The sequence below is a fragment of the Lycorma delicatula genome, chromosome 3 (assembly GCF_047948215.1).
Source record: "Lycorma delicatula isolate Av1 chromosome 3, ASM4794821v1, whole genome shotgun sequence".
Taxonomy (NCBI): Eukaryota; Metazoa; Arthropoda; class Insecta; order Hemiptera; family Fulgoridae; genus Lycorma; species Lycorma delicatula.
This window is the reverse complement of record NC_134457.1, coordinates 62,571,635-62,595,813: the sequence shown is the minus strand read 5'-3', so window position 1 is coordinate 62,595,813 and position 24,179 is coordinate 62,571,635. Positions and strand designations below refer to the sequence as shown.

Sequence of the window (24,179 nt, the reverse complement as noted above, 5' to 3'; positions counted from 1 at the left end):
GGTAAAGCTCTAAATACAGCCTGTTTGATCTCTGTTATGAGTTTTTCTGTCATCGTCTTTAAAAAAAAGGTTTTCCAGTTTCCCGAGCCATTTACCATTCCTGAAAATATTTTTAAAATATACATTGTGACGTCTTCCAAGTATTCTACCCGGCTGATTACTTTGAAATTATTTAAATTACGTTCATTACACTTGAATTTTAACTGATATTCCTGCATTCCTTCTCTATGAATCATGAGACCTTGCCGTTGGTGAGGGGGCTTGAGTGCTCAGGGATACAGAGTAGCTGGAGCGAAGGTGCAACCATATCGGAGAGGTATCTGTTGAGAGCCAGACTAAGGAGTGATTCCTGAAAGAGGGCAGCAGCTCTTTCAGTAGTTGTTAGGGGCGTGAGTCAGAATGACTTAAATGGCCATATCAACATCACTCAGTCCTCTGAGTACTGCGCAGCTGAAAGCAATGGAAAACTACAGCTGCTTTTTTTTTCCAAGAAAATGTAGCTCTCTGCATTTTCAAATAGCAATGATGGAGGCGCCTTCCTTGGTAAAATATTCCGGAGGTAAACTAGTCCCCCGTTCGGATCTCCGGGTGGGGACTACTAAGGAAGGGGTCACCAGAAAATTAAAAAATAACATTCTACGAGTCGGAGCGTGGAATGTTAGAAGCTTAAAAAAGGTTGGTAGGCTAGAAAATTTAAAAAGGGAAATGGGTAGGACAAATGTGGATATAGTAGGAATTAGTGAGGTTCAGTGGGAAGAGGAAGGCGACTTTTGGTCAGGTGATTTTAGAGTAATTAACTCAGCGTCAAATAATGGGCAGGCAGGAGTAGGTTTCATTATGAACAAGAAGATAGGGAGGAAAGTGGAGTATTTCAAAACGCATAGCGATAGAATCATTGTAATAAGGATAAAATCAAAACCTAAACCGACAACGATTGTTAACGTCTATATGCCTACAAGCGCCCATGATGATGATGAGGTAGAGTGTGTATACGAAGAGATTGATGAAGCAATTAAACACGTAAAAGGAGATGAAAATTTAATAATAGTTGGAGATTGGAATGCAAGCATTGGAAAAGGCAAGGAAGGAAATATAGTGGGTGAATACGGGCTGGGCAAAAGGAATGAAAGAGGGGACCGACTTATAGAATTTTGCACGAAGTATAATTTAGTAATTGCCAACACCCAATTTAAAAATCATAATAGAAGAATATACTCTTGGAAAAAGCCAGGCGATACTGGAAGGTATCAGATAGATTATATCATGGTTAAGCAAAGATTTAGAAATCAAGTCGTTGATTGCAAAACTTACCCTGGAGCAGACATTGATAGCGACCATAATTTGGTGATAATGAAATGTAGATTGGGGTTTAAAAACCTGAAGAAAAGGTGTCAGATGAATCGGTGGAATTTAGAGAAGCTTGAGGAAGAGGAGGTAAAGAAGATTTTTGAGGAGGACATCGCAAGAGGTCTGAGTAAAAAAGATAAGGTAGAAAATGTAGAAGAAGAATGGGAGAATGTTAAAAAGGAAATTCTTAAATCAGCAGAAGCAAACTTAGGCGGAATAAAGAGAACTGGTAGAAAACCTTGGGTTTCAGACGATATATTGCAGCTGATGGATGAACGTAGAAAATATAAGAATGCTAGTAATGAAGAAAGTAAAAGGAACTATCGGCAATTAAGAAATGCTATAAACAGGAAGTGCAAACTGGTGAAAGAAGAGTGGATTAAAGAAAAGTGTTCAGAAGTGGAAAGAGAAATGAACATTGGTAAAATAGACGGAGCATACAGGAAAGTTAAGGAAAATTTTGGGGTACATAAATTAAAATCTAATAATGTGTTAAACAAAGATGGTACACCAATATATAATACGAAAGGTAAAGTCGATAGATGGGTGGAATATATTGAAGAGTTATACGGAGGAAATGAATTAGATAATGGTGTTATATAGGAAGAAGAGGAAGTTGAGGAGGATGAAATGGGAGAAACAATACTGAGATCTGAATTTAAGAGAGCATTAAAAGATTTAAATGGCAGAAAGGCTCCTGGAATAGACGGAATACCTGTAGAATTACTGCGCAGTGCAGGTGAGGAAGCGATTGATAGATTGTACAAACTGGTGTGTAATATTTATGAAAATGGGGAATTTCCATCAGACTTCAAAAAAAGTGTTATAGTTATGATACCAAAGAAAGCAGGGGCAGATAAATGTGAAGAATACAGAACAATTAGTTTGCCTATTTTCTTCTGAAATTTGTAACACTTCTGCTGACAATTAGATTCAGGCTAACTTTCAACTTCATCAGCTCCTGTTATTGGTAATGTTACAGTCTCATAACATTGTAACACTTCTATAATTATTTTTTTATTATAAAATAGTTTCTTAGAATAATAATGTTCCTACCTACACCTAGTTCTCAAAGTGTAAATAATCAGAAGTGTGTAAAACAGTATTATTCACTGGAAGTAGAACATTAGACTGACTCTGGTCTTGTTTTACTAAAAACAAGTGACATAACCTGTTACTCCAAAGTAAGATTTAAATGAATTTATGTTATATTGAAAGAGTATGTTTCTGTGTTTCTAAAAATATGTTATATGCAATGTAAATAACTTAAAATACATATAATAATTACAAAAATATTAAGTGCTAGAATCGCAGCAATTTTTTTCTTGCGTTTGAAAGGGAAATTTCAACGTGACAAACTCTGGTAAGTCACATTTGTATTTAAATAGAACAACATTTAATACAACATTTAAAAAAAAAATAGAACAAATCTGCATGTCTTTTCCTTTCAGCTGATAAAACTAATGCAAAGAAATTTTACAATTATCAAACTAGTGATTTTTTTAATCCAGTATAAATTGCCCAGTTATCATGGACCACCATGTGCCAAGAAGCTCAAGGTTCAAAGTGTGTTAAAATTTATTAACAGTAATTATATATTACTACTATTCTAATATAATAGGTATTTAACATATTTATATAATAATTAACTTTCTTTTTAATTCACATATAATTCTCTTCGCCTCAGAGAACAACATATCTAAAAAGTAAGATTTTCAGGTTTTAATGAAAATAAATTAATTTTCTGTTATAAACTGTAGCAATTCTTTTTTAAACAAGTTTTGGGTATTTATTAAAAAAAAAAAAAAAAATTTAGCTGCGTATCTATACTCAGAACATAAATCACTGAATATTTATATTTAACATAAATCAATATTTCTGTTAAGAATTTAAAGTAATAATTTTAAAATATATTTTCATTTTTTTAATTAATGCATGCTTTAGTCTCTAACAAAACCCTGGTAGTTTTGTTTTCAAGATGTTAGGAGGACAAAATCGGAATATGAGTAAACTATGTTCTTGTATGGTGTGCAAACAGCATTCAAGAACATAATCATTTATTAAATTATTTTAAAAATCGATCGTAGATTCTTTGAACCTGGGCATTAGCAATGGCACACATTGTGGTATATGAAAAATACACAAAAATAAATGTATTTAAAATCATTTGGATTGGTACAAAGTAATACCAGTTAAGTTGCGGTGATAAACCAAAAAATGACTTAAGATTTTAAATTCATGCAGAACAGGATGAAAAAAGAAATTTTGACTCAAATGTAAATAAAATTTGTTGGCTAAAGTATTAATCTACAGTTCTACGAAAATTATTTAACCTGAGTTTATTTTAAAGGTTAGTTTAAGTTGAAGTTAATTTTTCACATTTTTTAATTCAAGGACATTAAGAATGTCAAATTCAGTATTTCAGCTTCAAAGAATGGTTCCTTAAAAATTAAGAGAAAAAAAAAATTGATTGATATGTTTGGAATAATAAAAGCGTAATATTAATTATAATTGACCTTTATACAAGTCTAAAAGAAGGAAATATGATTTTATAAACCGTTATACTGACAATGCTAGTAATGAATATGATGTTTAAAAATAAAAGCAAATTTTCATATCAGGCTTTAATCCTTAAATTATTTATATGAATCTTTATTTTATCTTTTATTCAATAATTACCTCTGTTTATTATGATGATTATGAAATAAAAATGGTGTTTTCTTCAGAAATTAAGTATCAATAATATTATTCTGATGTGAATAATATTATTATATATTAATAATATTATATATTAATAATATATTATATTATTAATTATATTATATCAATAATATTATTCTGCCAAGTCAACAATTAAAACAAATTGTTTTTCTAAAGAAATATATTTTTAAATTTTTACTTTCAATTCTTAATAGAAATATTGATTATGTTTAGAATAAGGATTTTGGAAGGATAGAAATGATGACGCTAAAAAAAAAAAAATGTTAGGCATTCTTCTTTTTGCTCTCCTGTAAAATAAACAACGCAGAGTTATGTTCCTCTGCTACTGGGCTAATGAGCTGGAGGTTTACAATGACTTGACAAACTGAAAAATAATTCAGCAATATTCTGGAATTCTGTTCATAAAGGATCTTCCCTGGCTTCATCTACATTAATTTCATACTTCTTATTTAATCCTTTATGCGATTCATTTGTAAATTGCATCAACAGTTTCATTCATTATTACAATTTTTCTTTCAACAGAGTACAAGCTGCTAATGCTATCATTAATATTGGACAACAATAAAATAAGACATTATGATCTACTTTTTAAGACATCTCTACTATTTTTTCATTAAACCATAGATAAATGTAAAATTACAGGTCTGGGATAAAAAATGTTGAATATGATCTTGATTAATAAATTTTGATAAGTTATACAAACTCTTACAATACAATTGATTATAAAACAAAAGATAGTTTCTTTGAATTCAATAAAAACTTTATTGTTAAGAAATAAAAAGTAAGAAGTTAAGTATTTCTGTGAAGTTATATGAAACAATAAAAATATATTAATCTTCCAGATCATTAACAAAAACTATTTCAGAAGATAAGAAATGCTGTTAATTTAACATTGCAAACAAACATATTACGCTTTCATTACATGCAGTATAAAATACAATATATTAATAAAAGTATGATGATAAAATATAATTATAAACCAAACAGAAATAGTAAATTAATATAAACATAAAAATCATTTTACAATGTATTAATTAATATGATAAAAAATGAGGTTTAAGGTTATTTATAAATATAATCTCTATTTCCATTTCATAGTTAAACAAATTATAATGCAACTATTAAAAAATTACATCCGTTTTATTAATAAATGAAAAAAACATGTGCAAAGAGAAACATAATTTAACGCTCTTTAAAAAATGCAATAAACTTAACAATTTCAAAAAATAAAACAACTAGAATAGATAAATTCTAGATCACTGTGCAAGCATATCGTCTGTTCACAATAAGTTATATAAAGTTCATTTAAAAAATTGTCCACATCACTTTTCTCCAACAAATGAAGGCTAAACTGGCACTTTACTACATAAAATCATCATAAACATCTTCATTATAAGAACTATAAATATCCTGTAAAACAAATTATAAAAAAGTGGATTAGCAACCTAACTTGAAATACAAAAATTTCACAATACAAGATTTAAATTTGTCAACTATAGAAAAAAAAAATTTGAGATACCGTAAAACATTAATGTCAGTCTGAGGTGTCATACGTATGTAAATTTCATATTCATAATTTTACAAGAACGCAGTAAAACACAATTCTGATACCCTTTTTATGTCAATATTTAATCTTACTTTTACAAAAAAAAAAAAGAAAACGTTATGTTAAAAAATATCTTATTAACCTCATCAAATTCAATGAGTTTTCAGCAATGGTAGGCTATCTAAAAACTTGAATGCCTTCATAAAATTGGAATCTGCCCCCATTTAAAAATTAAAATTAATTTCTCACTCTGTAAAAAAGTTTTACAACAATTTAAAAAACGCCACTTACCAATTTGTATTGGTGACTGAAAAAATAAAAAGAAGTTAATAAAATTAAAAAGTGAATTAAAAACATTCAATCAACTGTCAGCTTAGTGATAAAAAGTATTAGGGACTTCTTACAAATTTTTGGATAACAGTAATTATTAAATAGTCGAATGCAGATATATGGCCTTATGAAACAAGCTATTTGATAATATCATATTGTTTCCTAGAATATATCAGATGAAATGGGCAATACGTACATCAATCAACAATAAGAAATTTCAACCTTTGAATGTTCTTTCTACATCAGCAACTGCCAGCATTTGTAAACTATATTTATACTTAGACAATCTCTTCAAACTACTGCTTCTTAATAAAGACATTATATTTTATCTAGATAATATAAAATATCCTTAATATAATTATTATGAGAAGATTGTCATACATAATAATTAAGTCATAAAGAGTTAAAAGGATTGCTTCTCATCATTTTCATGAACAAAGGCAAGAGCTTTAATTCAGTTTTTAACTCAAATACATTCTGATTATTTTATCTACAATAAGATGAAATTATGATTGTTGATACTGATTACACAACAGAATCAAACTTCAATAATTAGTAACCTTAAGACACAAATCCCTAAAACTGACAAACTAATATAAAGAATAAATATTACATTTAAAATAAAGGACAGAAAATAATACTTACTGTATCACCTTCTAATTTAAGCTTCGCTTTCCCTTTTCCTTTCTTTTTTGTTTTTGTTCCTTGTTCCATTTTGTGTTTTTCTATTTGTAAATTTCCTACCCATGTATGAATCTTTTTAAGTTCTGCAGCACTTACTACATATAAAGAAATAATTATTGTCACACTTAACAAAATATTTTCATCATTTATTTGTAATAAAAAAAGTTGCTTTAAGAAAAAGTTTACTAATGAATCATTAATGGAAAAACTAATGTAACACAATGAACTTAAATAGTTCACTAGGTTTTCCTTTGTAAGACTGTAAATACAAGACAGACTTTTTCTTTTTCCTGTTTAGCCTCCGGTAACTACCGTTTAGATAATTCTTCAGAGGATGAATGAGGATATGTATGAGTGTAAATGAAGTGTAGTCTTGTACATTCTCAGTTCGACCATTCCTGAGATGTGTGGTTAATTGAAACCCAACCACCAAAGAACACCGGTATCCACAATCTAGTATTCAAATCCATGTAAAAATAACTGGCTTTACTAGGACTTGAACGCTGTAACTGTCGACTTCCAAATCAGCTGATTTGGGAAGACGCGTCAACCACTAACCAACCACACATCTTCTACTCAAGTGGTGTAGCATAAAAATTTGTGCTCTAAAAAAGCCTTTCTTGTAAGCATTAGATCAAATCACATGTTTTTGCAAGTAGATTTGGAAAGATTTGTTGACAAAAGAACAGTTACCATATGAAAACATTTTTTTTTTAATGTTAAACTAAAAGAATGGATCTTTTCTGTAAACAGCATTTCTAAAACTATAAAACTGTAAACATGCCTCTTCAATCACCTAGTTGCCAGTATGAGGTTCCTCCTCCCTCAATTCTGTTTTAAATTCATTTCACTATTTCAAATTCATTTCCAGTCTGCAGTCAGAATTTCATAAATATGTATAAGGCAGCAAACATATTTTCAAGTTATGATTTGATTATACTAGCAGTTGCATTTCAAAAAATTTACTCAAAACAATTTTTTTAAGAGTAAACTGCAATAATTTCAGAAAATTCAAAGCTATTAAAATTTTTAACACTACAGGAAATTTTATTCAATCCTTGGTTTAGACCAAATGGGCATGAAATAAAGCTGTATGCACAAAAGATATTTTTCAAACTCGCCTAAACCTAATCAAAAAACTGAGAGCCAATAAAAATTTGCAAATTGAACTATAACAAAATATTAATCTCATACGTCAAAAACTGTTTGCAACATCGCAATTTTGACATACAAACTATCCAAGATTACCTATAAATAAACCTACAAACATACCAAACAATTGCCGAAAGCGCCTACTCTGGCAGAAAAGCACCCAAATGGATCCTTAGCCACCCAGACTACTATTCTATACACTAAACACCCTCTGCAATTGTTTCAAGCGCCAAAAACCTTAAAAATTTTTCTACAATGTGTCACTCACCTCTATCTAACTTTCCAGTTAGCCAGCAGATCCAGATTCAAACCAATACTCTCAAGCTCCCTGACCACCTCTGCATGTCTAACTCATATTTTGAGCAGACGTACAGCACATGAAATGTATCATCTTAGTATCGGAGATACTAAGCATTGAGGACACTGACCCGAGTCAAGCCAAATCGAGTCAGCTTGTCCTGAAATGCACCACACCTAGAAAGGAACTCTATCACATGCCAGTTTGGGGAGATCCATGACTCCCAATGCCATTACGTCTGGAAAGAGACCATGCATTTACTGACCCCATCTGCCATCTCATCCCACCTGTCCTGCCAAACACCAAAACCTTCCTTCTCTATTTCTGGAATACACTCTGCAGCCAGCAGTTCACCCAGCTTCTTTACAGCGTAATGTAACTGACGTTCAGACACAAAGATGTCAACTGGTTTGATCATCCGTGATAAACTGCCTCACATGAAATAGTCCTGTAATCCCTTGTCACAAAGCAACAGGAAAAGCTGATCCCTCAACAGAATATAGCAGTAGTTTTTATACCATATTTTTGCTTGCCCAAACTGATGCTGCGCAAAGCATAATCGTCTCACAAAATATTTATACATAACCTTTATACAAAATATTCATTGTTTTAAAATTTAGACCCCAATTGGGATGGACCACCCTATGAATGCCAAACAAGGCATCACATGCCTTCTTAGAGACATTCTGAAAGTGCTTCTTGAATCTGAAATTCTTGTCAAGGAGTACATCCAAATTCCTGAGACACATAATAAATAGAATGGCCAGTCATCGAAAAACAGGCTAGCCCTTCAGCAGCATCATGATGGTTTTCCCAGAGCTAAAAAATACCATATTGTGTTGATTACTCCACACCTCCAGTACTCTCGCCTGAGTTGCCCAGAATTCAACCTCCCTCTATGAGTCTCCGTTGACCAGCAGAAGTGCATCATCGGCATAAGCAATGACAACATCCACTGGGCAATCTCAACCGCACGAGAGAGTCAAACTTCACAACCCAAAGCAAAGGGCCCAGCACACTGCCTTGGGGACACCCCTTGGACAACATCTTACTCACCTCAGTGCCACCATAATGAAACACTTGATATCAGTTACAAAAGAAACTTTGCAGCACCCTGATCTCATCATGCATACACACCTACCATTGTAACTGATATAAGGCAAAGAGCCACAAGTTGTTAAATGCCCCAGATATATCCAAAAATATACCCAGAACATATGCAGAGTCTGAGTTAGTAATGATGTCAATCACTTCTAAAATTGTATCCTCTGTACCTTTCCCTGGCCAAAAACCATACTGCTCCTCCATCAGGAGATTTTGTGAGGCCAACCTTCCATAAATACAGCAGCTTCTCAAACACCTTACCAAGACACTAGCAGAAGTGTCAGAGGCCTGTATGATGAACTCATAGTAGGATTCACTTTACCACCTTTAAAAAGAAGCTTAATCACACACCTTTTTCCAACAAAGTGGAAAAAAAGCAACAGCCAGCAAAAAGCATTCTATTTAGAACCTTTGTTATTGGACCTATGCTTAAACCCAATAAACAAACAAGTAGTTCCACAGTGATTCTGTCATACAGGAGCCTTATGACTTGCAAAACTGCAAAAACAACCTGCCGCAACTCAGCCTTGGTAATCACCAAAGGTGCTATACCTGAACGAAAAGAACCAACTCCACACCTAATACACAAATTGTAATACTGACACATAGTAAATTATTCAACAGTGTGTGCAAATTTCTGTCCTGTCAGTCAGTAAATGTTGCTGCGTTGAGAGAACATCCTGACCCTGTACAGAAGACACCCATCATCTAACATTTCTGGTCCCCCACACCACCCCCTCCGTACTAGCCCTGATGGGCTTCACCGGAGGTCATTTTCAAAATCCTCAGTGATTGACATATTTCAGTCTCACCTTGGCCAGGATGCCACCGATGCAAATGCCACAAGTAACAATCCCATTGGTGTACTACTAACTAAGGTAAATTCGTGGAAAACAAAACATCTCAATTGAAGTCTTAAACAAGACTGAATTACCTAAACGTTGAGTGAAGAAACTGAAATCTATCTATCTGAATAGGTAAAAGTGAGTTTGACAAACAACTCAACAACAAAAACATAAAACAAAATGAAAACAAAACAGAGGAAGGGTCACGAAATGGGCCGGTTGGAACGGAGCGCAGGGCTAAGTATCCAACATCGTTTATTAGGAAAACGACATAGCTCCAGTCAACAACCCGATTCTCTACCTCCCCGTGGTGTGACCCGGGCAACGCAAGACCTACCAGGTGGCGCGGCAGACAGAGAAGGGTGGGGGTCATGTCTAATGACCTTTTTGAATCAAATGCAGCTACAAAGTGAACACCATAAGATGTGGCTGCGACAATTCAAGCACCTATTGAAGGTGCTTCTTGAATTACAACTTCTCATTGAAAAACAACATGAGGGTCTTCTAAGCTTGAACATACTTTATATTTTTACCTGCCATTAGGACTAGGAATTGCCGCCTCAGAGCCAAATGGTCTTTTAGGGCACAATGATGACCATTTGACATTTGGTCCTTTCTGGGCTAATGACTCCACAGCTCTAGTATCCTGCATGCACAAGCAGTTCTGAGCTCCAACCCCCTTCGTGGGCATTCTTCAGATCAGCAGGAGCCCATCGTTGGCAAAAACCACCACATGACACTCACTGGGCAACCTCAACTGCAGAAGAGAATCAAACTCGACCACCCACAACAGAGAACCCAACACACTGCCTTGGGAACAACCTTTTGGCAGTGTCTTGCCAACCTTATTGTTGCCCTCGCAGAGCAACACATCAGGATGACTGAAATAGCTTTGCAATAATTGCAATTGACTCTCAATACATCATCTTTTCTGCAATTGGTAAGTGGATGAAGGCCACCACAAGTTATTAAAAGAACCAAAAATGTCCAGGAAAATTCCCAAGACATATTCCACTGCACTGGTCGATACATACCATACTCATCACACAGATAATGGCGTCCTCAGTGCCTTTTCCAGAACAAAACTTATACTAGTTCTCCATCAATAACCCACGCAAAGTCAGTATAATCTTTATACGAAGATACAAAGCCTTCTCAAAGACCTTACCAATAACTGGAAGTAGCATCAGAGGCCTATATGAGAAACTAACAGTGGGAACACTTTATCACTTCCTTTATACAACAATTTCACAATCCCTTTCTTCCAACACAGAGGGAAGCATCCACCAAATAACGTGTGATGGTCTCACACTCACCTCAACTGAGCGAACAAGGAGCTCCGCCGTTATTCCATCAAAGACTCCTGGGACTATGACCATCTAAGATTTTTATCCCAGACCTGAAGGTGGTGATCAGCAGGATCTCTGTAATTCATATGAACTTGCAACATACAGATGGAAGTTCTGAACATCTACACGAACCTCAACGTGATGATTATCTGAGAGCTGTTGTAAGAAAACACAATCAAACTCCCTTCTACACATAACAGCAGATATTCTGTCAAAACTGCAATAAAATAGTTTACAATTAGAAAAACCGGGCAGATCACCAGACACAACATACGGATGCTGCAGAAGAACCACATCCAAACCTCTGTGCAATCCTTTCTTTTGCCAAGTAATTTATGAAGTTCTCCACTATGAACCATTTGGCCTGGTTTTGCCAATTAACAGAGAGATGTAATGCCGACCTGATAACATCGAGCTGACAAATAGTTTCCATGCGCATTAACTCATACTTGGAGCAATCATATAACACATGATGAATGTTATCCAACTGTCTGCACTGCGAACACATTCCTCAAGTCCACCAGACCAAACCAATTCAGCCTGTCTCTAAAGGTGCCGTGCCCAGAAAGATATTGAGTCACTTATTTCTTTAGGTTTACCCAAGAGGTACCCTGCAAACTAACATCTGGAAAAAGATCATGCATATAACGTCCACCCTCTACCTCATCCCATCTGGCCTGCTACAAAGGATTGCAATACTGAATTTCCCAAATTTTTTTCAAAAGTTAACTTACCTAACTTCTTGGCAACATAATTCTGTTGTCTCTCTGATGCATGCAAATCTATCGCTTTCACGCCTGCAATCACCAAGATCGTCTCCAGTGACATCGTGTGGTAGCCATCTGCTACTGTTAACAATATTAGGTATTGAGCCCTCAACAAATATCCTGATAGATTTTGAATCTTAGCCTATCCACCCAGACCGATGTAGCATAATTGCCTTGCAGATGCCCTTATACAGGATACCCATGGTTATAAAAGTTAAGATCCTAATCAGGATCACCACACCACCACCACCACAATCCTTCGACCAGCATCCTGACCCCTGTAGGGAGAACTCTCCGCCTCCACCTCAATTAGCCTAGGGGCTTTACCAGAGGTCATCTTCGAAACCTAGGCTTTTGACATATTCCAGTCCACCTCAGCCAGAATGCCACAAGTAACATTCCCATCGGTGTACTACTATTTAATGAACTCAAAACAAAACACATCTTAGAGTTTTAATAAGACTGAAAGAACCTAACTAAACAAAGGAACTGATTACCTGTCTGTAAAAGGTAGAAGTGAGTTCAACACAAAACACGAAATATAAAAATATTACATGGAACAATAAAAATATTACATGTTACTTTGTAACACAGTAACTTTGAAACAAAACAATGGACAAAAACAACATAATTAATAAAATTAAACAAAACAAAAACAGAATACAAGAGAAATCGAAGCAGAGCTCTAGGATCCCTCAGCAATCCTTTCCTTTGCTAAGTACACTACAAAAAACCCTCCACTATTGTCCATTCGGCCTGGCTCCTCCAGTTTACACAGAGACGCAACACCAATCCACTAAGATGGTCTCTGTGTGCATTAACTCGTACTTTGAGTTTGAGCACTCATAAAGAACCAATTGTCCACACTGAGGGCACATCCCAAAATCTACCAGGCCGAATTTCAGCAATCTGTCCCAAAAAATATCATGGCCAGAAAGAAATTGACTCACATATTTATTAGGGTGCACCCAAGAGGCATCCCACAAACCAACAACATTTGTAAAGAGATCATGCATCTAACCTTGTTTCATCCCATTTGGCCTACCACAAGGCCATGTTGTTCACTTTCTCGAACTTTATTCAAAGTCAACTCACCAGACTTCTTAACAACATACCGCTGCTGCTTCTCAGATGCAATCAAGTCAATCGGTTTCATGTTTGCCTGGATCACCAAGACTGTCTCCTGTGAAACATTTACTAGTGGTGACCACCCATTATTGACCTATATACTATGCCCCAGGGATCCCTGTTTCCCTGCTCATGAACAAAGGAATGTCAGGAGTCCTTTTTGCAGTCTAGACTTTATTAAAGCAAAGAGACCTCAGATTTCTGTATTCAGCAACAAGAAGTGCCCATCATTCCGTATCATCCTCACGTTGTGAAGCTCTCCGCAAATGACAAACAGCCCTCTTCATGCCAGACAGTTCCCTATTCCACCATGATGCAATACTCTCTCAACTGGAACTTCTGGGAATTAACACTCAACGGCATCAAGAAAATCTGCCAACAAACCAACTGCCAGATCTTCCAAATTCAAGACATCCAGACTCTGATCCAAAACTTGCAGCCTGGTCAAAAAAAAAAAATCAACAAATTTCTTCCAGTCCACATGCCTGTGCAGGAGATGACCCTGCTGAACCAGAATGTTACATTGGTAGCACTCACTCAAGTCACCAGCAATCTATGATCACTTGAGCAATCATCAACTACTTTCCAATTATAAACACTGGCAGGGATAAACCTACCAATGGTAACATCGATTGTTTGGTGGAACGAACATCTTTCATACCTACATAGGTGGGCAGGTAAGTTATATACCTGTATAATCATGCTGGGCTACAAAGGCCTCTATTAATTCACCGCCATCATCGGTGAAACTGCTATGCCACAAGAGTAACAATTATTCACATCTGCACCTATAACGATTGGACCAGTGCAGGAGAATCGTAGGATTTTATCCCAGACCTTGAGATGATGATCAGCAAGATCTCTATATGGAAATATGAACTAACAACATACAGATGCAAGTGCTGAACATCCACACAGATAAAGACATGATGATGATGATTCAAGAGTTGTCGAATAAAAACACAATCAAGTTTCCTTCTGCACAAAACAGTGGACATGCTTTCAGAACCACAAGAGAACCTCTTCCAACAAGAAAATCCTGGCAGGTCACCGGACACAATATACAGATGCTGCAACAAAACAACATCCAATCCTCTACATAATGCAATCTCTCCAAACTCAACCTGAACAAAGTATGCACTCTGTGTATTTAACTGACCAAATCTAATTATTTAATGAATTAGAATTATAGTACGTATTGAGAGCTCTCTGATAACACCCATAATCTGTACTGCTCAGTGTTTATAATCCTTCTGAAAACATTTGCAATTAACACAAGTCGAAGCCTCTGACTTCTTTGGACACTATGTTTTAGATGATCACTTTAGGATGTCTCCTGCCTTTAGGGTCAACTTTCATGTCGGACTTTCCGACTTAAAGAGTCAGACATGACCCGAACAGTTCTGTGTAATCAGCAATGACAAGTAATTCTTTTTGTCTAATATTATGAATTCTCAGGTTCTACCTCTTTTGTTGAAGGACAACCTCAAACTCTTCCATCTCCTTTTAATAGCTGCCCCTACTTTAGGTTGACAAACACAACTTCTGGCTGCTTACAGGGCAGGCTAGCCTCCCACCTCTCTTTCAGCACCTCTGAAAGTATACACAGTTAAAACGAAAATATTTCCTAGTAACTGTGATAGATCTGCTTTATTGCAGACAATGAATTGATGTTTTGCTTAGCCATAGGCATATTGATATAGAATGAAGTCCTAATGGAAAAAACAGAGTATACGGTCTAAGAGTGCAATCACTAGACACAGGAAAACATATGAGAAGTGAATGATTCCTACATGGTTGACCTATTTACATGGTTGACAAAAATACAATAATGTACTGATTTTTTGAAAAAATAACGTACATAAATTTATGTAGAAGTCAAATCCATTCAGAGAATTTTTATACATGAGAATAATTTTATATATATATATATATCTAAATGAAACCACCATATAGTTTACTTACCAAACCTTTGTTTAAATGTTTACATGATTACTTAATAATTGAAAAATTAATAAATACTAAAAATGAAATTATTAAAAGCTGCAATTATGTGGTTTTGGATCATCAAAATATCTTTATATGATACAGTTATAAAAAATGTTCAAAACAAGCTTGAGCATTTTGAACCCTAAAATGGAAATTTTGATTAAATAATTTTGGAAATATGTATTTTTAGCTTCTCTGTAAGTAAATTTTCATTGTAGAAACATAAAAAAAAATCTGAAGCTGTCATGTAATTACAATTTACTATTTAGTGAAATTCTTTTGAATGACCCTTAGAATAAAGTTCTCATAATTAATTTGATTTTATAAATCTATTTATCTATCCTGAATTTATTTAAGGAGACTTATGAATAAATAGCAAAGTAAATTTATTCCAGCAGCTTCTAAAACTTGCTCTGTTTGCAAGTGTCATCAACGATTTCACAATTCTCATCTATGTAAATTTTGAAGATTTTATATGAAAGATCTGAGACAAAAGCTACTCCACAATGCTCTATGGAAAAATAATAATTACAAACTAATTGCTGATACAAGTTAATGGTCAATCATATAAGCATTTGTAAAATAAAGTTTTTAAGTACACTGCAATGTTCTGTAGACCACTAAGAAGTCTCTACTTTCCATACTTTAATAATAATTTATATAAAACAGCAACTGCTACAAACTCACAATTTTTTGATTAGATATATTATCTGATCAAAGGTTGATTTATTTTACTGGTAATATCATAACTGTACAAAAAAATTAGTTAATAATGAACTGGAAATTATAACAATAATATATTTTAGATTAGAATACTTACGATGTACACACAGTGCCTGGACAAGCTGTTCAACGAAACCAGGAAAATTTTGATTTTTAGTCGCAGAGCCTAATTGCCTAACAATTTCATCTTTATACTTTTCAAAATCTTCTTTAGTTTCTAACGCAGATGAATCACTCTGCAAATCAACTCCTAGAAAAGAAAATATTAACATTATATTTTATACACCTTTATATATATGTACATTATCTTAAAGTAAACATATACTATGTTTATTGGTATATGCTAGATTACAGTATACCTATAAAACAGAAAATATTTTAAAGAAAATGCTCAAAAGCACCTGTAGTAATAAATTTATCCTATTAAAAATACAAAAAAAAAAAGAAAAATGAAACTATTGAGGTTTTATATTTAAAATAACAACCATGCTTATAACAAAAAACATCACCAAAAAAGAACAAAAGAATAATTAGTTTTTTCATAACATACATTAATAAAAAATACAACTACATAGAATACTACTCTATCAACGAATCTTTATTTGGACATCATTTTTTCTTTAAAAACTAAATAAACACAGCAATTCTGTTAACAAGAAAAATTCAGATACATTTTATTAAAAAAATAATTTTGAAATATCTGTGATTTAAATCATGAATCCCGTTATTGGTTTTTCATGTAACATTCTGAAAGATTATATATCACTGTCTACCAAGCCAAGAAACATCACACAGCAACTAGATAAAATTTTACATACAATATGCCTGTATTTGTTTCCATTATTGTTCATGGTTTATCTATTATTTACAAATATTTATTAGTTTTAGAGTTATCATCTTGAATAGCTATAACTGATTGTTGTGAAGTAGTATTACAATTGTGAAGAAAGGAAAGTACTATAAGATTTTAAAATGACAATTTTATTTTTGTAAACCTTTAAAGCTAAAAATGTAACCTAAAAGAGTATTAGGTTACTGTAATTATAAATCATCCAAGTTACAGCAATAACAGTAGCAAGTTACCAATTTTGTTTTATCTATAAATGTATTTAAATTATTACCAATTTTTAAAACTACTTATTATGCTGTAACTCAATGAAATACAAACTTTTCAAAAAATAGCTTAAAATAATGTCAATATTGGTGACAAAATGAAATAAATTGTGAATAAATTTACTTATTCCACTTTTCAGTAAAATGTATGTTTCTAATAGTAACTTACATAATGTTAATGCTAAAGTTTACCAACAACTGAATCCTTAATTTAAATGTCATCTGAGTACATATCGATACAATGCCTACATATAATAGAGATCTTAGCAAAGTTATAAGTGTTGCTGTAAATATGAATTGGACTGCAAGCCAATGTACTTAGTTATAAGCTTACCACATAATTAAATACACCAGTTACAGTTAATTGAAAAAAAAATATATATATATGTAATATTAACTGAAATTTCACCACCAAAACACAGTAAACAGATATGTAACCTTACCAAATTAACACCAACACAATATATTTTCACAGGATCCACATCATCAGTTTGTATTCAATTCTATAATTTTATTAAAATAATTATTTAAAACGGTCTAAACTATCATTGTATAAACCTAAAACTTTTTTACAGATGAACATGCAACTCCGCTGCCCATCATTGGAATGATGTAAAATCAAAACATATTTCCTTTGTTCATATATAACAGTTGCAAAGTCATAATTTATTATGTTTTGAATTAAATCAACTTCAAATATGATTTGTGGTTCATTATTTTATATTTTTGTTTAAATTTAAATACAATATAATATTTTTCTAGTATATTCATTTTTTTATAGTTATTACAAACTTCCAAAATCTCAAATGTTTGTTCACTTCTTTGAACAAATTAATTTGTTCAAAGTAAATAATAGTATTACTGATTGAAAAAATAATGTTAGTAATACCGTATTTATTAACTACCTCCCGCACTTTTTTTTCTTGGAACTGGAGAGAAAAAATAAGGGTGCGGGGCTTACTTGAAACATAGCCTTTAGTCAGGATAACTTATGTAAAGTAAACATTTTCTTAGAAGTACCTAAATTCAATCGCACAAATTTATTGTTAAATTAGGCTTTAGTTTATCAACACCGGACGCCACTTATACAGAATACATCCTTAATTATTAACATCATGTTCATATTATCAATAAGAACGAAGTTACGGTATTTTTATAAAACTGATTCATTCTGTATAAGCTGCATCCGGTTCTAATGATACTACAGTTACAATATCAGTTACCCATCGTCGTCTTGGCTATTTGCCATAGTCATTGTACTGTTTGTATATGTGGACGGTTATGGCATTATTTTAATTATGGCATTAAAATGAGTACAAAAGGACAGTGTCTATGATCTTTTACAGTAAATGAAAAACTGCGCGTTATAGAAGAGGCTGAAAAAATTTGAAATCAGGCGGCATGAAAGAAATTTGATGTAGATGAACTGCATTCAAGACTGCCGTATGAAGAAACAACTTCTAGTAAAAGGCACTGGTAATAAAAGTTTTTTCGTGGCTTAAAACCAAAATACACAGACATAGAAAAAAATTGTATGACTTTGCTATGGAAAAAACGAAATGTGGTTATGCTGTAGCGACAGAAATGTGTCAATCATATGTTTGTAAAATCGCCAAATCATTGAATAAAGTTGATTTTAACGCAAGCCGTGGATGGAGAACACGATTTTTTGCACAAAATGATTTGTCAATAAGATGAAAGACGACCATTTTTCGACTTCCAGATGCTTATGAACAAAAAATATTATATTTTCACAAATATATAATAAATCTTAGAAAAGATAAAGGCTATTTGCCTTCTCAAATAGGAAACGCTGATCAAACCCCTATATATTTTGAAATGCCATTTGACAAAACCGTAAACAAAAAGGTGAAAAAAGTGTTATGATTCGCACTAGTGGTAATGAAAAACAAAGGTGTAGTGTTATGCTTTGCATTACTTCTGATGGATAAAAATTACCTCCTTACATTGTTTTTAAAAGAAACTCTTCCTACCGTAAAGGTAAATGGAGTTATTATCAGAGCCCAGGAATAAGGTTGGATGGACGAAACCTTAATTTTAGATTGGATCAGGTGTGTATGGCAAACACGATCAGATTTACTTAATAAAAAAAATACCAGTATGCTAGTAATGCATAGTTATCAGGGGCATACGACTGATAGAGTGAAAGACATTTTAAAAAAGGGTATGACAGATCAAGTAATTTCAGGTGGATTGACATCTCTATTGCAACCAGTAGATGTCTGCATTAATAAACCGTTCAAATCTCCATTAAAACAACTGTACAGTAAATAGATGGCTGATGAAAATTTCTTTCTCACGTCTACAGGAAGAATCAAACGCCCAGATTTTAACCAGATTTATGTTTCGATAAAAGATGCTTGGGAAGGTATTTCCACGGAATTGGAAGGAAAAGTTTTAAAAAATGCGGAATATCTAATGAACTTGATAATAGAAGACGTGGCAGTGGCGTGGAAACTACCGGTAACTCTTCTACAGACATTGACAGTGATTAATTAAAAATAAAATCCTATATTAAAAAGTGTAATGAAATGATCCTTTTCAACATGATACTTTCTTTTCGTTTTACTGACCTACTGATTCTGAACTAAACTAGTACTTACGGTAATTAATTATTAATGTAATATTAATATTGTAATTTAAATGAACGAATTAAATGCTTTACTTTCTGAATATTTTCGTATTTATGTATTTTTTATCATATCTGTTGCACTTTAAAATGCTAGTATACTTAATTTTTTTTTAGATTTTCGGTCTGGAAAATCAAGGTTATTCGTGGGCGGGGGGTACTTGAATAAATACAGTAATTAACGTTTATACAGCTGTTTCAAATAGTTTTCTTTAAAACCATTGAGCTAAGAAAATAAATCTCATTTAACTTTCGCAGAAGAGGATTATATATTATTATATAATAATTTTAAGGTTCAATGGGGAAACAACCAGAAGAGAAAATTTCAATTAATATTAAATCCAATTAGGTTATAAACAGATAAGGGTTAAAAAAATATATATATATAGAAATTGTGAAACAGACAATTGGGTTCACAAATTTTTAACTTCGTATCTCAACAATAAAAAATTGGTTGTTGAATCAGTACTCTAAAAAGAATGAGACACTTTCCAAATGAATTTTCATTGCAAAAAATAAGACAATGAAGGCCTCACATGTACTTGGTTTTAATATATGAAAACCATGATACTACTATACCATGTGTACTGAAAAAAAAAAATACATTCGTTGTATAGATTAAATAATTTAATAACTTCTGATGCTACAGATTTAGAAACAGGTACCCAGATCAACTCCCAAACTGGTAACATTCTACAGTAAAATAAAATTTGTAGATGTGGACAAAATGTATACTGTGTTCAAGCAGAATAGTTAAAAGAGATTTCATGTCAATAACCGATTATATTTTTCATCTAACTGAATGTGTCGGTCTCACCTCAAACCTTTATTATCAAGGAAATTAAAACAAAGAAAGCAATGAAACATTTACAATTAACAATCATTTCATAAAAACTCTTTTCAACAGACTGACCTTTACATATATATATATATATTAAAAAAACCAAAGGAGTATTTATGTGAAATTGTCTTAATTCAAATCAATTATAAGCCTTTACTGTAAAAAATCTCTACATTAAGAAATTAAATTTTTGCAAATATTAACCTAATAAATGCTTAGTAACTTCTAAATCAGCCTCTTCTTGCAATTTCTGTTGCCTCATTTTTTCTGCGTGGATTTCTTCAGGTGTCATTTGCTCTCTTTCTCGTAATTTCTTCTCTAATAACTCCTCCAGTTTTCTCTGGAAGAAAAAACCACCTTAAACTATTTAAAATAAAAATTTAATATCAATTTAATATTTAAAAGGGTCAATCCATTTGAAGTGTCTCAAAGAAACATAAGCCGATTGCTTGACAAATTAAAAAAAAATTGAAACTTACCCACTTATTTCCTACATGTTTCAGGACCTTAACACTATTTTTTTTAAGTTCTTTATTTAAGCAGTTTACCTGTGGCAGCCACTTTTGTTATGGTGTGCACACCTATTTTTGTGATCGTAAGGAGTTTACAGAAAAAATCAAAACTAAAAAACTAAAAGAAATTTATTCATATTTTCTCAAGGTAAAAGAAAATTGATCTAGTTGTTTATTTACCTATCTCTCTACTTTCTATAAGAAAATTGCCAATAAAGTTAAACATGAAAAACAGCAAAATTTCACTTTTGTAATTTTATTCAAGGGTCAGGGATGGCATACACAGTTTGAATTATTTTTTTATATATAGGTATATGTTAGTAGTTTTACCACATTTATGATTTTTGAGAGGTTATAACTTTTTTATTAGTACAATACACAAGAAACTTTTTTTATTTTTCATTAACATCTACCAAAACACTGCAAGTTGTGCAAATTTCAGATTTTTATCACCAGTCCGATCAGAATTATTTGAAGCCAAAATTTGAATTTTTTTTTTTAAATTAGTTTTCAAAGATTCACAATGATTCATAAAAATTTAGGGGTAAGTATATCACCATTAACATTACTTATGGTAAAATTACTAACATATACCTACATATAAAAAAATAATTCAAACTGTATATGCCATCTCTGCCTCTTGAAAAAAATTACCAAACATGAAATTTCAGTTCTTCATGTTCAACTTTATTGGTAATTTTCTCATAGAAAGTAGAGATAGGAAAATAAAATACTGGACCAATCTTTTACTTGAAACGATATGATTAAATTGCTTTTTGTTTCATTCTTCCAGGACCAATAGTTTTTTAGTTAAGATTTTTTCTGTAAACCCTTACGATCACCAAAATAGGTGCTCATAATTAATTAAAAACTTTTGTGTCTAATGATAATCCTAAACATAAAACCAGCTCAAAAGCAAAACAAATTCATGTTTTAGCAAACAATGAGTAAATACAACATAACCAGTTGTAACAGAATGAAGTACACAATTTGAAGGGCCAAAAACTTCACAATCAAATTACATTAGTGTGAATACCACATAATTAACCCTCAAGTCTTGCGTGAAAATATCACAGTTGATGAATACATCTAAATACTTTATTTTTTCACTTAATGCAAAAAAATTAGATTAATTTTGATTATTTATACAGAATGTACCTACAGTTTTCATAAGACTGTGTTGCTAAAGTCTAAAAAAATTGAAAGTTATTTTCCAATAAAAATACATATTTATGAAGATTGAGCTTTTTAAAATATTTTTCTAATTGCATAATTAAAATGTTTAAAATAAGTAAAACACTTAAAGTAGTAATCTACGTAAGTCAACGTGGTGTATGTGAATCCAAACTTAATTTTCAAGAAACAAGTGCTTTAATCAATCCAAAAATCATGAGTTTCACTAACTGTAATTATATATATTTAAAAAAAACCTTCTTGCAGATATTTGGGCATATAAATTACAAACTAGGTCATTTTACAATACTATTTTACAATCTAGAAATCTTAGTACTTTTAAAAAGTAAATGTCATATCTATTACTTCATTATTCTAAAATACCACAAGTATCATAAACAATTTCACATCAATATGTTACTGTTTAACATGAATAAGAATGCTGTTGGTGTTTTACATTTATTAGTGGTCATAACAGTACGTTAAAAAAATGGGATAAGGCACAATATTTCGATATATATAGTAACTACTTAAGGAACTGTATATTTTGAAATGGAATATTAATTTATGCTTTAAATAAATGTAATTATCCTTTGAGATTTATCCTATGACCTATCATAACAGCATATCTAATATGTCATCTAATAGCTACATAAGAAAATTTTCCATTCCATGCACACCTGCATATATACAAAAATTAAAAAATTCCTGTTTGATGAATTTTGAGTGAATGTGCATTTAAAACATCCTGAAAATGTTTGAAAACTACTTCCTTTTAACAATGCATTACATTAGGTATTTTTCTTTTGAATTACTTAATTTGTATGTAGAACATCATAATTGGTCCTATATTACTACTGTAAGCAGTGTTAGACAAACATGTTTAAGCCAAGTTTTACATACCTACACATGGTGTGTTCCATTAAGAAAGGGTATTTTCCTTCTATTTTTTGTTTGTTTATAAAAAAAAATGACAAAAATTTCTGTCATGTTTTGTTTTTAATTAAAGTCAAATTAGTATTGTTTTATTGATTTTCATGTTTGATGATGTAGATGTTTTTATTTAATTTTTTTTTCAGAATTAAATTCTTAATAAGATCTGTCACAAATTTTATTTACTGATTGGCATTTAAAAAAAAAATTATTTTCACTTTTTTTTGTCTTCAGTCATTTGACTGGTTTGATGCAGCTCTCCAAGATTCCCTATCTAGTGCTAGTCGTTTCATTTCAGTATACCCTCCACATCCTACATCCCTAACAATTTGTTTTACATATTCCAAACGTGGCCTGCCATTTTCGACTAAACCCGAAAAAAAATTGTTTTGGATTTTGATTTTTATAATTTTTCTAAAAAAAAAAAGATTATGAAACATTAAAAAAAATAATTTCAACATAAAAATACACAATTTTTACTATAATAAAAAACTACATTTACCCATGGAGCAAAACTCAGGGTGAAATTGGCAGCTGTATCTTGAAAATAAAGCATTTGTGGATAAGTGTTTAAATGACTTTTTAGCTCTGGAATTCCCTCCCAAAATAGTTTTTTTTTCTGGTGGAACACCTGGTTTATATGTATTTAATTGTGTATGAATGATTTTTAATTTCTGAAAACTTGATAGGATTTAAGTAGCTGGTTCTTGATCTAATAATATTTCAGTGATTTCAAATACAAAATTTCAGTTTTGTAAATTTATGGGACAATCAATTAAATACAGCAGGTTTCTCAATCTTTTTATATCAAGTAAAAAAAAAAAAATTATGTAATGAATATTTCACAAACCCCCCCAACCCCAACAAAACATAGTTAAAACTATTTAGCTATGTTGGTAGCAATGAGTATAAACATGCATGTTTGAAATGAACAAACATGAGCAATTTACAGGTTCCAACTTAATGTGTAAGTG

General features: G+C 32.1%; 1 protein-coding gene across 2 annotated transcripts in view; it reads right to left on the bottom strand.

Moving 5' to 3' along the window:
- Nucleotides 1–5,189: 5,189 nt before the first annotated feature.
- eIF3j (eukaryotic translation initiation factor 3 subunit j) overlaps nt 5,190–24,179 on the bottom strand; it is a 29,301-nt gene continuing 10,311 nt past the window's right edge. For both annotated transcript variants that reach the window (XM_075359908.1, XM_075359909.1), the window contains 4 exons: nt 20,792–20,927; nt 16,081–16,233; nt 6,590–6,723; nt 5,190–5,478 (listed from right to left, as the gene is read on the bottom strand). In XM_075359908.1, the coding sequence (XP_075216023.1) occupies nt 5,431–5,478; nt 6,590–6,723; nt 16,081–16,233; nt 20,792–20,927 (471 nt within the window). In that variant the 3' untranslated portion in view covers nt 5,190–5,430. The remainder of the gene's footprint in view (nt 5,479–6,589; nt 6,724–16,080; nt 16,234–20,791; nt 20,928–24,179) is intronic.